At 35.8% G+C, this 16097-nt stretch overlaps 1 protein-coding gene across 9 annotated transcripts in view; it reads right to left on the bottom strand.

Moving 5' to 3' along the window:
• Positions 1 to 16097, bottom strand: part of GOLGB1 (golgin B1) — an 86832-nt gene that overhangs the window by 57530 nt on the left and 13205 nt on the right. For 7 of the 9 annotated variants that reach the window (XM_007181843.2, XM_007181844.2, XM_057545070.1 and 4 more), the window contains exons 2-6: positions 9016 to 9110; positions 7311 to 7463; positions 6966 to 7118; positions 4167 to 4295; positions 947 to 1072 (exon numbers count right to left, since the gene is read on the bottom strand). In XM_007181843.2, coding sequence (XP_007181905.2) covers positions 947 to 1072; positions 4167 to 4295; positions 6966 to 7118; positions 7311 to 7463; positions 9016 to 9108 — 654 coding nt within the window. In that variant the 5' untranslated portion in view covers positions 9109 to 9110. The remainder of the gene's footprint in view (positions 1 to 946; positions 1073 to 4166; positions 4296 to 6965; positions 7119 to 7310; positions 7464 to 9015; positions 9111 to 16097) is intronic. The other 2 variants (XM_007181847.2, XM_007181850.2) reach the window with 1 other exon arrangement.

Here is a 16097-nt window from a genome sequence, read left to right as displayed (position 1 = left end):
TCCATCATAGTGTGTGTGTGTGTGTGTGTGTGTGTGTGTGTGTGTGTGTGTGTATCTTGGCTTGCCATGTTTTAAGCCACTCGGTAAAAATATTTTGTATTTCTCCATCCTACATTGTATAAAGTGTACAAAAAAGGACACAGTAAAAGCTAATAGGTAAAACTAAGGATTTTAGGATATCCAGTTTTAAATGTATACACAGCAGTAGGTCATCCATAGACAGAGAGCACCACTAATACTACAAGTTATCAATAAAGTAAACACCAAACACCCAATGGATAAGATTAGCTATTATACAAAGGCACTTGAGGGAAAAAAGAAAAAAAAAATGTTTCTTGAGTCAAAAGCATTCTCAAAGGTAAAATACGAGTGGGTGGTCAAACTGGAAATTTAGAAAAATAGAGAGAAAGAGTTGAGGATGCCAGTCCAAACAGTCTGGTCCTGGTAGCAGAAATAACTATGAAGAAGAAAGTCACATACTGGTGCCTTTTAACATTGAATCACATAACCTATGCCACTTTCTCATTACATAATCACTAAGTAATCTTCTGACTATAATTTAACTTATCATTAAGATTTTACTATAAAGAAATAATGGACCTAATCACTTGTATTTCTTTTGGTTTATCTAACAGTCTCTTTTGAACTTAGCATAAGCTTATTCCTTCCTAAAAGACCGAATCTCTGTGTGCTATTAAAACCAAGTTTCTGGGCCTGTGGAACTAAGAAACAGTCATAAATTAAGCTATGGTGTATTCATCAAGGTAAATAACACTTCTAATTTCTTCTACTACCACACCCTTCTAATTTCTACTGTAACATTCTAGCTACTATACTTTCATCTACTAAAGTTTTAAAAATAGACTGTCTGAATTGACTTGTCATGTAATAATCTTAAACTTTCATGATCTTTATTCTAATGATTCTGAGGTACCTTCCACCCTACCTGAGCAGCTTGCTCTGCCTGTGTCTGGCTGAGCTGGGTTTGCAAAGTGCTAATGAGTTCCTCCTTCTCTTGGAGCTGTTTCTTCATCATTAAAAATTCTTCCATCTCTGTTGAACTCTTAGCAAACTGAAGACATAGAAGAAAAAAATATTTAAGCAAAAGAATTGGCACTCTTAATTCTGGGACCTCCCTTTCTCATTTGTCCTAAATACCTACCAATATCCTTCTAATTTCTACTTAACACTGAAGGGAATTGCATGTACTGTGTTTGTTTGTTTTTTTTTTAATTATCAAAATTATTTGTCAGAGGAAAACAGAAACAATAGCAGCAGTTGTTCAATTTCTCTGAATCCTCACATAGAACCAGACAGTACAACTAGATTATAAAATCAAAAACCCATGGACAATATTTACAATAAATTAGGAAGGTAGTACTACAAACCCCAAAATACAAGTAGGTAGAGACAAGCCACCAAAAGACTCTGGTATTAGAGTCTGTACAATAGGAAGAAGGCAGCGACAGAGCAACATCTGATGGCCTTGAGAACAGGAAAACCTCCAAATAGCCAGTAAATTCTTATTGGAAAGCACAGTTGGCCAATCTTAGAACAACAGCTTAAATTGGCAGGGCTTTCCCATTCTCCAATACTGGCTGAATGCAAGGGGTCCACAGTAAAAAGGACAAAAGTGCTAGAACAATCTGGCCCAGCTAAAGTCTAAAAAATAACTCATCAGGGCTGCCTTCCAAGACACCGACTGCACCAAGAAAAGACTTCTAGGTGTGAAATAGAAATTAAACAGAATAGGGATAACAGAAATAGAAGACAAAGGGCTATACACGTGCTATAATATTCATTGTCAACTATGATATTTTCATATATCAATTCATGTGGCTATCAAGGGCTTGAAATATGCTTAATGTAAATAAGAAATTTAATTATTAATATTATTTAATTTTAATTAACTTAAGTATAAATTATTTTTCCATTAAATACAATTGTGTTTTGGTATGATTATATTTCACTTTACTTGTTGCATCACATAATATACTGCTGAATTGTTGTGCAAGTAATAAGTGTCCATGTTGCTCCTAGTGTTATAATAAACATACCAGCTATCTAGCCAGTGGCAATGGATTGATTCCATTTAAATAATTTTTTTCCTACACACCTATGTGATGTGTTTATTAGAATACTTTATGCAGAGAGCATGAATAACAGTTAATAGCTATGTAAATCATAATTGGTAATTAAAATATAAATACTTATTTTTATTGAATTATTTTTCTAGTTCAAAAATAAGTATAGACACTTTTAAGTTTAAAATAAAGGTGTACTACCAATGCATAGTTTATTCCTTTTTATTTCTAAGTAGTATTCCATTGTGTGTTTAAATATTCTCCTGTTGATAGACATGTTGTTTCTAGTTTTTGGTTTCACAAGTAAAGCTGCTATGAACATGCATATACAAGTCTTTACGTGGACATGTGCTTTCATTTCTCACAGATGTAGCTTTAAAGCTGATACGTTTTTCAAAGTCAAATTAACGATTCTAAATAATTAACCAGTTTCTAGACGTGGTTGCAAATATTAAAGGAAAATGATGTTTCAGCACTCAGTTCAGTTATTAGAAAGTTTCTATATATGTATGGAACAACTTGAGTATATGAATCTATTTTCTCAACTGAAAATTTTATGAAATCTAAACACAGATGAAGTATTTCCAATGAAAATTTAGCATCCAAATTGATATATAATATAAAATACACACCAAATTTCAGACGTAGTGCAGAAAAAAGATTATAAATTTACACAAAAATAATTTTATATTAATCTTAAAAGTATATTTTTAATAAATTGAACTAAATTAAATATATTGTTAAAATTAAGTTTACCTGTTTCTTCTTTACCTTTTGTAATGTAGCTGCTAAAAAATTTAAAATTATACACATGACCCACATTATATTACTATTGAGCAAATTTGGTATAGACCAGAGTGAAGGGCAGGAAGAAGAAAGCCAGGAAGTCTCAGAAATCCACCTGCCTTATCTTTGAACACAACACAAAAACAACAAAAGAAAAAAGTCTGTTAAATAAAAAAAGTTTTCCTGAATCAAGCCTCCTTCTAAAAGTTTAGGAAAATTAATTTCACACAAAAATAAGAAACATAAAGTGATCAAGGTCAAATCCCATCCAAAGTTATTATTAAAAAAAAAGAAAACTAAGGAGCAGGTGAGAAAAGCATACCATAGGCATGCTCAAAAACCAAATCGAGTATGGATACCAAAGGGGGAAGTGGGGATGGGATGGATTGTGAGATTGGGATTGACATATATACACTACTATGTATAAAATAGATAACTAATGAGAACTGACTGTATAGCATAGGGAACTCTACTCAATGCTCTGTGGTGACCTAAATGGGAAGGAAATCCAAAAAAGAGGGGATATAAGTATACATATAGCTGATTCACTTTGCTGTAGAAACTAACACTACATTGTAAAGCAACTATACTCCAATAAAAGTAATTAATTAATTTTTAAAAAATAAAAATTGCAATTTATTTCAACAGGTGTTTAAAAAATTAAGAAAATTACACAAGACATGAAAGAATAAAATTAAAAAATGAGAATTAGAAAAACTCAGAAATGAGGTGACAGAATTCAGGAAAAATTTGATTCTTCTGAATCAAAATGAATTCTGAAAATTCATTTCAGAAAAGAACACAAAACAAGAAGGAACACAAAAGTAAATAACCATAAAATAGAATGCCTTAAATAAAATAAGAAAAAAAAAGAGGAAACTTTTGAAAATGAAGTGGTAAAAAGGAACCAAAAGTGACAAAATGGAAGATAATCAAAGATGGAACATATGGATAATAGAAGTCCCCAAAGAAGAAAACAGACTAAATACTACAGCTATATAATTCAAGAAAACTCTTCTGAAATAAAAATGTGCAAAACCAAATATTGAAAAAGCATACTGGGTATCTACAAATATCAACCATTGATGACAAACACCAATGCACATTCTAGTAAAATTACTAGACTTAGTGGGGAAGGAAGGAAGTGAGGAAAGAGAAGGAAAAGGAAGAAGGAAGGAAGGAAATTGATAGATTCATAGACAAATATTATAGAACTAATGTTATTAGTCATATAATAATCCATTGGGCTTTAGTGATTTGTTAACTTAATGATTATGAGGTGACTTACACCCCTACCTGTGTAGCTTGCTCTGCCTGTGCCTGGCTAAGCTGGGCTTGCAAACTGCTAATTAGTTCCTCCTTCTCCTCGAGTTTATGTTTTATCTTTTCTACTTCCATCTCTTCTTCTGTAGAACTCTTGTCATGCTGAAAACGCAGGAGATAAAGTCATTTAAATAAAAGAATCTAATTTGCCCTATACAGCCATTTGATTATAGTGTTATCCAACTGATGGGAGCAAAAAATAACACCTGACGTAACAAGAAGGAAGGAATCCTAGAGTTTTCCAGTTTCCGTATGGTCAAGTAGTTCCTATTAGAACCATCCTCCCTCAGATAACCACTATAAACTGGACAATACAGAAAAACAGCTATCTGAAAATGCTGGAGAGCAACCAAAAGCAGGAAGATACCAGAGGGGAGTCAATACTTGGAAGTAATGGCACCATGTTTCCCATTTTTATAGTTTTTAGTCTGAGGGCAAAACCAGTCAGTGACATACAGGAGTAAAACATAACAGAAAACTCATAGTCTCACTGCCTTGAAGAACTAGAGGACAGAATTCAGGAAAACACAGCTGCTAAGTGACGGGCAAAGCATCATAAAAGAGACAGTGACGGGGAGGGGGGAGGAATTCAAATATTTCAATAATCTATTTTTTTCCAAAATCTCTTCCTTCGACTGAACCAGATTCTACCTCCCATCTGAAGTCACCACCAGCCCCTACCCCGAAAAATGAACCTAGTCTGCTTATTGGAACCACACAGAATAATTTTACACTTTCTTCCACATAATAGTCAAGTATCTGAGGATTGCCATCATTTCTTCAACTATGCTTTCCAGAGACTATCAAGCTCTGTCATGGGTATACAATAGTTAAAAAGCTGCTGTGACTGATTGCTGGAACTTAGAAATCATTTAATCCAACCCTTTTATTTAACAGAGAAAGGAAATGAAGCTACAAGATGCTAATTAGTTTAAGGTCTCAGAGCTTTAAAAAAAAAAAAGGCAGAGTATAAAATGGATGATTTAAAAATCTAACAACATAGCAGAGGGAAAAGTTAAAAGAAACAAAGCCACATGAGGAGAGACAGGTTGGTGCTCCCAAAGCCAGGGGGAAGAAAGAATAATGAGAGGGAAAAAACAAAAAGTAAGAAAAGAAGAATCGGGCTTCCCTGGTGGCGCAGTGGTTGAGAATCTGCCTGCTAATGCAGGGGACACGGGTTCGAGCCCTGGTCTGGGAAGATCCCACATGCCACGGAGCAGCTGGGCCCGTGAGCCACAATTGCTGAGCCTGCGCGTCTGGAGCCTGTGCCCCGCGACGGGAGGGGCCGCGATAGAGAAAGGCCCGCGCACCGCGATGAAGAGCGGTCCCCGCACCGCGATGAAGAGTGGCCCCCGCTTGCCGCAACTGGAGAAAGCCCTCGCACGAACCGAAGACCCAACACAGCCAAAAATAAATAAATAAATAAATAAATAAATAAATAAATAAGAAAATCCTTAAAAAAAAAAAAAAAAAGAAAAGAAGAATCAAAATGAATACATTAGTTGAGAAGAGTAAGAGAAGCTTCTAAAATAAGCTTTGAGAAGTTAAATAAGGCTATCAATTCAGGAAAAGTAATATCTTCTGAGCATTACACCCAGGAAGGAAAGACTAACCATAGTACTAGTGAGCTAACTAGTGACCCCAAAGGTTGTGCCTAGAGAATTGATTAAAATCTCATTTCCCAAAAACTAAAATCATTGTGAATAAGAATACTAGTGGGTCAAAAAATAAAACAGGGTGAAATCTAAGAAAAAATTAAAAGGTTTCTTACATAGAGTTACATCTAAGCCAACTGGTAATGTGTACTGTGATGTGCTGGCCTCTCTGTATTCTATACCAAACTCTCCAAACAACTGAAGTTTCTTGTTCTCTAACTAGCTGGCTGAATGTGAATATTTGGGGTTTAACCATAGAGGAAAGGTAATAAGAACAAGTATTAGGACAATGCTCTATTCCTCAAAAGGCATAGGCACTTTCCTCACTCCTCTCTCCATCCCCAACCTTGAACGTTTTTGTTGTTGGCAGTCATAAACCTACAGAGCATCACTTAGAGGAGCCCAAAGTAATCTAGCTGATTAAGCTCACAATGCATGATACTTTAATATACTATTATGTGGCCATATAAAGACAAAGATATTCTGTATCAAGTCACTGAACTAAAGAATTTCAGAGGTGGGAGAAACCTTAGAGTTCACCTAGTTTAATCTTCTAACTAAAGATAAAACGCCTCCAAAAGCTATGTGTCTCTCCTACTTAAATGCCTCAATATAATTTTTTTTTTCTTCCTGTTAGCCTTCTCAACTCCTTGAAAGTCTAGGTCACAACTAATATTTAATTTCCATATTTTCTGTTGGCCTTTTATTCTGTGTTTGGCCCATAGCCCAGCTAGACTGCAAGCTCAAAAAGAAAGGACAGTATTGGGGACTTCCCTGGTGGTCCAGTGGCTAAGACACTGAGCTCGCAATGCAGGGGGCCTGGGTTCGATCCCTGGTCAGGGAACTAGATCCCACATGTCACAAGTAAGAGTTTGCATGCCGCAACTAAAGATCCTGCATGCCGCAAATAAAAGATCTCGCATGCCACAACGAAGATCCCATGTGCTGCAACTAAGACCCAGCACAGCCAAATAAATAAATAAATATTTTTTTTAAAAAAGGACTGCATTTAGTGCTGCATTACTTTAGCTTCATAAATTTTTGTGATTAGTGAAGATCTGCTATAATGAGAGCCTTTTTCTACTCAGAAAATGTATATTATACCCAGTCACCATACCTTGGAGAGTTGCTCCTCTGACTGAAGTTCTGTGGACAGAACAGTCCCTCCTTGTGCCTTCATCTCTTCTATGTGTTTATTCAAAGAAGTTAATTTGGCCTTAGCATGAAGTTTTAGCTTTTTAATTTTGTTATCAGCAGCTTTTCTTTCTTCCTGTCAGAGAACAATGATGGTAAATACACAAATGCTTATTCATCACTTATCCAGCGTATAACAAGTTATTCTCAGTAGGCATCATCTTAGACTAGTAGGGAAATCAGATTCTCTAATAATCTAAGTGAAGAAAAAAATCAAAGTGACTGTTATGTCTTTTATCAAGTGTTTGGCAAGAAAGGACAATGGTACCTGTAGAATTTCATCCTTCTGCTGTAGTTGAGCATCCTTCTGTCCAATGATTTCTTTTAGTTCCTGCACCAACTGCTCTGTATAAGCCAGGCGCTCCAGAACATCCTCTTGTGTTCTATCATTAAACTCCATGTCAGATTCTTGGGGTAATTCCTGGTATTTAGACAAAAAGTTGCCAATTTACAAGGGAAAAGGTATCAGCTTCCAAACAGGAGTTCCTTCATTCCAACTTTATCTTATCTCTTGTCCAACTCATATCCTTACTTAAGAAATCTTTCCAAGGAGATGAGGACCCAGGGGCAGGGTATGGGTTGGAGGAAAGGAGGAGCCTTAGTTGTCAAGAATGGGGCTTGGCTTATGTAAATCTTGCATCCTAGTGGTAAAATTCCCAGGGACTGAATGCCCTGGGCTGTGGAAGTCCTCCAGAGATGTTGCTTGGATATTATTAGAAGAGTTGTTTGGAGGAGCTGAGAGTTGTGGAAAAGGAGGGGGTGTGGAGGATGGTGGAGGGTGGAGGAGGGGGAATGGGTAGGGAGGGGTAGCAAAGTGAGCATGTGTGTACACTGTAAGGTGTCTAAGGCTGTGCAGGGATGGACAGGGACACACTCATACTTACCTGGCAGAGGAAATAAAAATAAAAAATTTTTTAAATTTTAAAAAGAAATCTTTCCAATAATAACTACCCAATATTAGTTATTACCCAATATTATTATTAACCAATAATTATTATCATAGCCATTGCAATATATATTAAGTATTTTGTTAATGTTAACCATTTTACAAATATTATCTCATTTACAGTCTTATCATACTAATTTTACCAAAGAGAAAAATAAAGGGAAGCAAAGATCACGAAACATTTAGTGGAAGAGCTCAAAATTTTAAATTAAGAAAGTAGTTGAATAAAATTCTCTTAATCACCAGGGAATACTGCTTGTCTTTTTTTTTTTTTTTTAATTTATTTATTTTATTTATTTATGGCTGTGCTGGGTCTTCGTTTCTGTGCGAGGGCTCCCTCCAGCTGCGGCAAGTGGGGGCCACTCTTCATCGCGGTGCGCGGGCCTCTCACCATCGTGGCCCCCCTTATTGCGGAGCACAGGCTCCAGACGCGCAGGCTCAGTAATTGTGGCTCACAGGCCTAGTTGCTCCGCGGCATGTGGGATCTTCCCAGACCAGGGCTCGAACCTGTGTCCCCTGCATTGGCAGGCAGATTCTCAACCACTGCGCCACCAGGGAAGCCCCTGCTTGTCTTTTAAGAAAGTGAAAGGACTTTTTTTGAGTCCTATGTGACCTTCAAAAAAATACAATACAAACTGTAAGAGAAGTGATAGATGAATTTACAATAGCAAACAGATGGTCTGAAACCCAAAAGGTGCTCCAGTTCCACCATTTGTTGTTTCAAACTTTTCCTATGAAACAGGAATACATATCCGAGGAGTTAAAACAATCTAGCACTAAGTAAGCCCCAGGGGGACAAATGAGGACAATCTTTCTAATCTCATCCAGGACTTGATTCCCATCACTGTGTCTCATAGGCTACAAACTTACAGGAAAAGGATCATTTACAAAGTCTCAATATTTTTCTTAGTCTTCTCTTCCACCTAGCACAAGGAAGGCTGCTCACACCCTTCTATCTTAAATTCTTGTCTTCAGAAGAACACGGAACATATTTCTCATTAGTTCAATTCAGAACAGAGCTACTCACAGGTTCTAAGGAAGCCCTCATATTCTCATCAGTTTCATCTCCTGATAATTCATGCAAAACAACATTTGCTAATCCTGACAATCGGCTCAGCATTTCTGCAAGAAAAGAAAACATAAGAATCAGTCAAGTAGATACATGCTTCTCCTATGATGGTAACTACCACCTATAAGTTAAATAAGAAAACTGTGCAGGTTATATATATTAGACACAGACTACATCACGATGATGTCTTTAAAAAGGCATTTAAGTATGTACACTGTAGTCAAACACTGTTCTTTTCAGTGACAACTACACAGAGATTTTAATCACCATCACTAATGTTTTAAAAATGAAATACAAATACATAATTGTTTAGTGGAAAATAATACATCTTACAGGTTATCTTTAATGCCTTTTCTTTCATCATACTTTCATTGGCAAACATGGAGTCCTAACTATTCCTTCCCCTGCCAGACTGTTATTCACTTCTAATCGGTCATATACACCCCATAATTCAACAAAATTTTTCTTTTTTATGTGCCTCATGAACCCTGTTCTTTCAGGAAGCTTTCTCAATAAACCATGTGGTTTCACTAAAATTTAAATGTAATCCTTGTTCAAAACATATAGCATTAAATGCATACATTAGAAAAAAAGGAAGAATGACTAAAATCAGTAACCTATGCTTCTTCTGTAGGAAATTAGAAAAAGAAGAGCAAATTAAAACAAATTTAAGCAGAAAAAAGAAAATTAATATTAGAGCAGAAATTAATAAAATTGAAAATAGAAAAATAGAGAAAATCAGTAAAACTAAAAGTTGATTCTTTGAAAACATGAATAAAATACATAAAGCTCAGTCAGGCTGACAAACAAAAAAAGAGAGAAGACACAAATTATCAATATCAGATATGAAAGAGGAGAGAGACATCACTACTGACCTACCATACATTAAAAGGTAATAAAGGAACACTACAAATAACTCTATACCCATAAATTCATCAACATAGATGAAATAGGCCAATTCCTTGAAAGATAACAAGCCACCAAAACTCACTCAAGAAGAAATAGACAACCTGAATACACACACACACACACACACACACACACACACACACACGCAAGCACACATACCCTTTCTCTCTCTCTGTCTTCCTTTTTCCTTCATTATTTATTTAATCATTTATTCATTCATTCAGATCAGTGTCACTTGCCAGTCCATAAACTCATTAAAAGTGAGAATATTAATGTTTTGATAGGAAAAATCAAAATAAACTGGACTGTCATAGCATTATTATAAGCAATTATGCTAAATTTTATGCTGAGTGACAAAATATTATTCGGCTTTTAAAATCCTCAGCAGGAAGAAATGTAAAAGCTATTGCACAAAATAAGCACTTGAATAAAACTAGTCTCTGCTACAGTTTTCTTCCACTCAGTAACAGTGTTTAGGGCAGCCATGGTCATTAATTAAGAAATGGCAAGACCTTTGTTTCTATAACAGGTTACTTAGATAAGCAGCATATAGCATTTGGAAAAGATGTGTGAAACAGGAAAGGAAGAGAGAACCACTAGGAGGGCAACATAGGACCATATATAACTACATATATAATTACTGAAAGGGCAACACAAAGTCATATATAAGTGCATAGGGACATAATAATCAGTCACTCATCAAGTTATGAGACTCACAACTACAGTCAGCTAAAAAACAAACAAAACTCACCAGGACACAGACTCTAAACTTTCTTTTTAGCTCTAGACATTCAATTTTCTATAGTAATCATTAACGAAGGAAATGAACACTATAACTAAAGAGTCTTTATTAGGCACAGAAATTTGTACTAATCAAATAGTCATAATAGAACCTAACATATCAAGCAGAAGCACTTTATCTTCAGATTTTTCAGAGCCTGTTGGGAATAAGCAAAAGGAAAAACAAAAAAAAAAACCAACTGATAGGACTCTGAGAAGATGGTAATAGCAGATAGCATAGCTTTTGGATCTTCCTAAATTCCCCCATAAAATCAGACAAAGCAATTAGATAACAAAATAAAAAACCCATGGACAGCCTTTACCAAAACGAACAAGCAAACAAATAAAATGAGGCAAAGTTTCCCACAAACTCCAAAATAAACATGGATATAGAAAAAACACCAAAAGCCACAAGATCTGTGTATCACTGTTGTCCATGCAGGAGGAATAAAGGGAAGCAAAGGGTAGCAGAATGTGCCACTCACTCCAAAATATGCCACTTGGCAGAAGGATTATTTTGAGCTAACGCACTTGAAAAACAGCAGGTACAAGTAGGGTGTGCTGATCTCCCCTTTTTCTCCCTGAAAGGAAGAGATAAAACACCCATATGGAAGATGTTCTCTCTATACCAGGAAGAAAGTAATATTGTTGTCTCCAGGGATGGGAGCTGAAGCCAAAAGAAATCTGTAAAAACAAACCTTGTAAACTAACCCTTATCTCCCAAGTCACTGCTCTATGATTAATGACCTTCTTGTGTTGTCTCATTTTCACAATTTACTACTGCTTGACCAACTCAGTGTATAGATGTTAGATTCTAACTGCTTCTTTGGGTCTTCATTTCCTTATAAGGGCTCCCATGCCACATAAAACTGATATTAAATAAATTTGTATGCTTTTCGCCTGTTAATCTTTCCTACATCAATTTAATTCTCAGACCTAGCCAAAAACCCTTAGAGGACAGAGGCAAAATTTTATCTCCCCTATAGAAACTGTAAGAGCACAACAGACCTAATACCAAGAGAACCACAAAAAATCCAGTGGGTATTCACTGGAAAATGTGTCCAGTCAATTAAAGAACAGTAGCTGGAAAAGGGAAATGCATCCCCACTCCAACAACAGGTTAAGTACAAGAAACCTGCAAGGTCTGAAGTGGCTAAGGCAGCGCAGGCCACATTAATTCTCCAACCGAAGAGCCAGGGCTCTTTTTCAGAATAGGGCCTCCACTGAGGAGAATTTTCTGAGAGTAGAATGAAAAATCATCAAGACAGAATTCACAGAGACCAAAGGAAGATCCATATAAAGATAAAATGGGGTTGGTAGGAGAAGAGTCAGGAAATCTCAGAAATCCAGCTGCCATATATTTGAACAATAGTGGAAAACATAAGCAGAAGCTCTGTGAGGTTAGAAAAGCTATGCAAAATAAGTATTCTAGAAGTTCAGCAACAGTAAATAAACATAAAGATGCACAGCTGAAAAGTAACACAATCTCCATACAAAGTTATTATAAGGAAAATGAGGAAAACAATATCCATAAAGGAAACAGAAGCATGTCAAAGAGCCATTCTCAAATACACTTCAGAACCATAACCTACTAAAAAGAACTGAAAGGCATTAAAAATTATTAAGACATGAAAAAATATACATCAGAAGTTGAAAAACCCAGGAAGACAGCAAGAGAAGAGAAAGGAACAAAGGAACTATAAAATAGTGAGAAAACTATTAACCAAATGGCAATAGTAAGCCCTTACCTTTTAATAATTACTTTAAAACTAAATGGATTAAATTTTCCAATCAAAAGACATCGAGTGGCTGAATGGATTAAAAAAACAAGATCCAACTATATGCTGTCCACAAGAGACTCACTTGATCTCTAAGGATACACACAGGCTGAAAGTGAAGGGATGGAAAAAGATATTCCATGCAAATAGTAACCAAAAGAAAGCAGGGGTAGCTGTACTTATAACAGACAAAACAGACTTCAAGTAAAAAACTGACCAAGAGACAGAGAAGGTTTTTATATAATGACAGGGGAGATCAATTCATATATAACAGGATATGAACTTCTAAGTCTATAACAGGATATAACACTTGTGAATATATATGCACCCAAAATTAAAGCACTTAATTATATTTAGCAAATTTTAACAGAATAGAAGGGAGAAATAGGTAGCAATACAATAACAGTAGGAGACTTCAATATCCCACTTTCAACAATGGATAGATCATCCAGACACAAAAGCAATAAGGAAACACTGGACTTGAACAACACATTATACAGAAAAGACCTAACAAACATATATAGAACATTCCATCCAACAGCAGTAGAACATGCACTTTTTTCAAGTGCATATGTAACATTCTTTAGGATAGATCATATGTTGGACCACAAAACAAGTCTTAACAAATTTAAGACTGAAATCACATTGAGTATCATTTCTTAACACAATGACATGAAACTAGAAATCAGTAACAAGAGGAAAAATGGAAAATTCACAAAAATGTGAAAATTAACACACTCTGAAAAACCAACGGGTCAAAGAAGAAATCAAAAGGGAAATCAAAAACCATCCTGAGACAGATGAAAATGAAAACATGACATATCAAAACTTATGGGATGTAGGTCTAAGAGGGAAGTTTTTTTGTTTTTTTATTATTATTATTTTAACATCTTTATTGGAGTATAATTGCTTTACAATGGTGTGATAGTTTCTGCTTTATAAAAAAGTGAATCAGCTATACATATACATATAACACCATATCTCCTCCCTCTTGCGTCTCCCTCCCATCCTCCCCATCCCACCACTCTAGGTGGTCACAAAGCACTGAGCTGATCACCCTGTGCTACGTGGCTGCTTTCCACTAGCTAGCTATTTTACGTTTGGTAGTGTATGTATGTCCATGCCACTCTCTCACTTCATCCCAGCTTACCCTTCCCCCTCCCCATGTCCTCAAGTCCATTCTCTATGTCTGTGTCTTTATTCTTGTCCTGCTCCTAGGTTCTTCAGAACCTTTTTTTTTTTTTTTAGATTCCATATATATGTGTTAGCATATTATATTTGTTTTTCTTTTTCTGACTTACTTCACCCTGTATGACAGACTCTAGGTCCATCCACCTCACTACAAGTAACTCAATTTCATTTCTTTTTATGGTTGAGTATTATCCCATTGTATATATGTACCACATCTTCTTTATCCATTCAGCTGTTGATGGACACTTAGGTTGCTTCCATGTCCTGGCTATTGTAAATGGAGCTGCAATGAACATTTTGGTACATGACTCTTTTTGAATTATGGTTTTCTCAGGGTATATGCCCAGTAGTGGGATTGCTGGGTTGTATGGTAGTTCTATTTTTAGTTTTTTAAGGAACCTCCATACTGTTCTCCATAGTGGCTGTATCAATTTACATTCCCACCAGCAGTGCAAGAGGGTTCCCTTTTCTCCACACCCTCTCCAGCATTTATTATTTGTAGATTTTTTGATGATGGCCATTCTGACTGGTGTGAGGTGATACCTCATTGTACTTTTGATTTGCATTTCTTTAATGATCAGTGATGTTGAGCATCCTTTCATGTGTTTCTTGGCAACCTGTATACCTTCTTTGGAGAAATGTCTATTTAGGTGTTCTGCCCATTTTTGGATTGTGTTGTTTCTTTTTTTGATATTGAGCTGCATGAGCTGCTTGTAAATTTTGGAGATTAATCCTTTGTCAGCTGCTTCATTTGCAAATATTTTCTCCCATTCTGAGGGTTGTCTTTTCGTCTTGTTTATGGTTTCCTTTGTTGTGCAAAAGCTTTTAAGTTTCATTAGGTCCCATTTGTTTATTTTTGTTTTTATTTCCATTTCTCTAGGAGGTGGGTCAAAAAGGAGCTTGCTGTGATTTATGTCATAGTGTTGGGCTTACGTTCTCCTCTAGGAGTTTTATAGTGTCTGGCCTTACATTTAGGTCTTTAATACAATTTGAGTTTATTTTTGTGTATGGTGTTAGGGAGTGGTCAAATTTCATTCTTTTACATGTAGCTGTCCAGTTTTCCCAGCACCACTTATTGAAGAGGCTGTCTTTTCTCCATTGTATAGTCTTTCATCCTTTATCAAAGATAAGGTGACCATATGTGCATGGATTTATCTCTGGGCTTTCTGTCCTGTTCCATTGATCTATATTTCTGTTTTTGAGCCAGTACCATACTATCTTGATTAATGTAGCTTTGTAGTATAGTCTGAAGTCAGGGAGCCTGATTCCTCCAGCTCCATTTTTCTTTCTCAAGATTGCTTTGGCTATTCAGGGTCTTTTGTGCTTCCATACAGATTGTGAAATTTTTTGTTCTAGTTCTGTGAAAAATGCCATTGGTAGTTTGATAGGGATTGCTTTGAATCTGTAGATTGCTTTGGGTAGTATAGTCATTTTCATAATGTTGATCCTTCCAATCCAAGAACATGGTATATCTCTCCGTCTGTCTGTATCATCTTTAATTTCTTTCATCAGTGTCTTATAGTTTTCTGCGTACAGGTCTTCTGTCTCCTTAGGTAGCTTTATTCCTAGGTATTTCATTCTTCTTGTTGCAATGGTAAATGGGAGTGTTTCCTTAATTTCTCTTTCAGATTTTTCATCATTAGTATATAGGAATGCCAGAGATTTCTGTGCATTAATTTTTTATCCTGCTACTTTACCAAATTCATTGATTAGCTCTAGTAGTTTTCTGGTAGCATCTTTAGGATTCTCTATGTATAGTATCATGTCATCTGCAAACAGTGACAGCTTTACTTCTTCTTTTCCAATTTGGATTCCTTTTATTTCTTTTTCTTCTCTGATTGCTGTGGCTAAAACTTCCAAAATTATGTTGAATAACAGTCATGAGAGTGGACAACCTTGTCTTGTTCCTGACCTTAGAGGAAATGGTTTCAGGTTTTCACCACTGAGAATGATGTTGGCTGTGGGTTTGTCATATATGGCCTTTATTATATTGAGGTAAGTTCCCTAAGAGGGAAGTTTATAGCAACAAATGTCTACTTTAAAAAAAAAAATCTCGAATAAACAACGTAACTTTACACCTTAAGGAACTAGAAAAAGAAGAATAAACTAAGTGAAAGTTAGCAGAAGGAAGGAAATAATCAAGATCAGAGCAGAAATAAATGAACTGAAGAATATAAAAACAATAGAAAAGATCGATGAAACTAAGTTTTTCAATGAAACTAAGTGATTTTCTATAAAGATAAAATTGACAAACTCTTAGGTACATCAACTAAGAAAGAAAGGAGAAAATTCAAATAAAAGTATATGTGAAAGAAAAGACAGGGGCTCTCCTGGTGGCACAGTGGTTAAGAATCCGCCTGCCAATGCAGGGGACACGGGTTC

This window comes from Balaenoptera acutorostrata, chromosome 4 (assembly GCF_949987535.1).
Source record: "Balaenoptera acutorostrata chromosome 4, mBalAcu1.1, whole genome shotgun sequence".
Taxonomy (NCBI): Eukaryota; Metazoa; Chordata; class Mammalia; order Artiodactyla; family Balaenopteridae; genus Balaenoptera; species Balaenoptera acutorostrata.
This window is presented reverse-complemented; position numbering and strand designations above follow the sequence as displayed.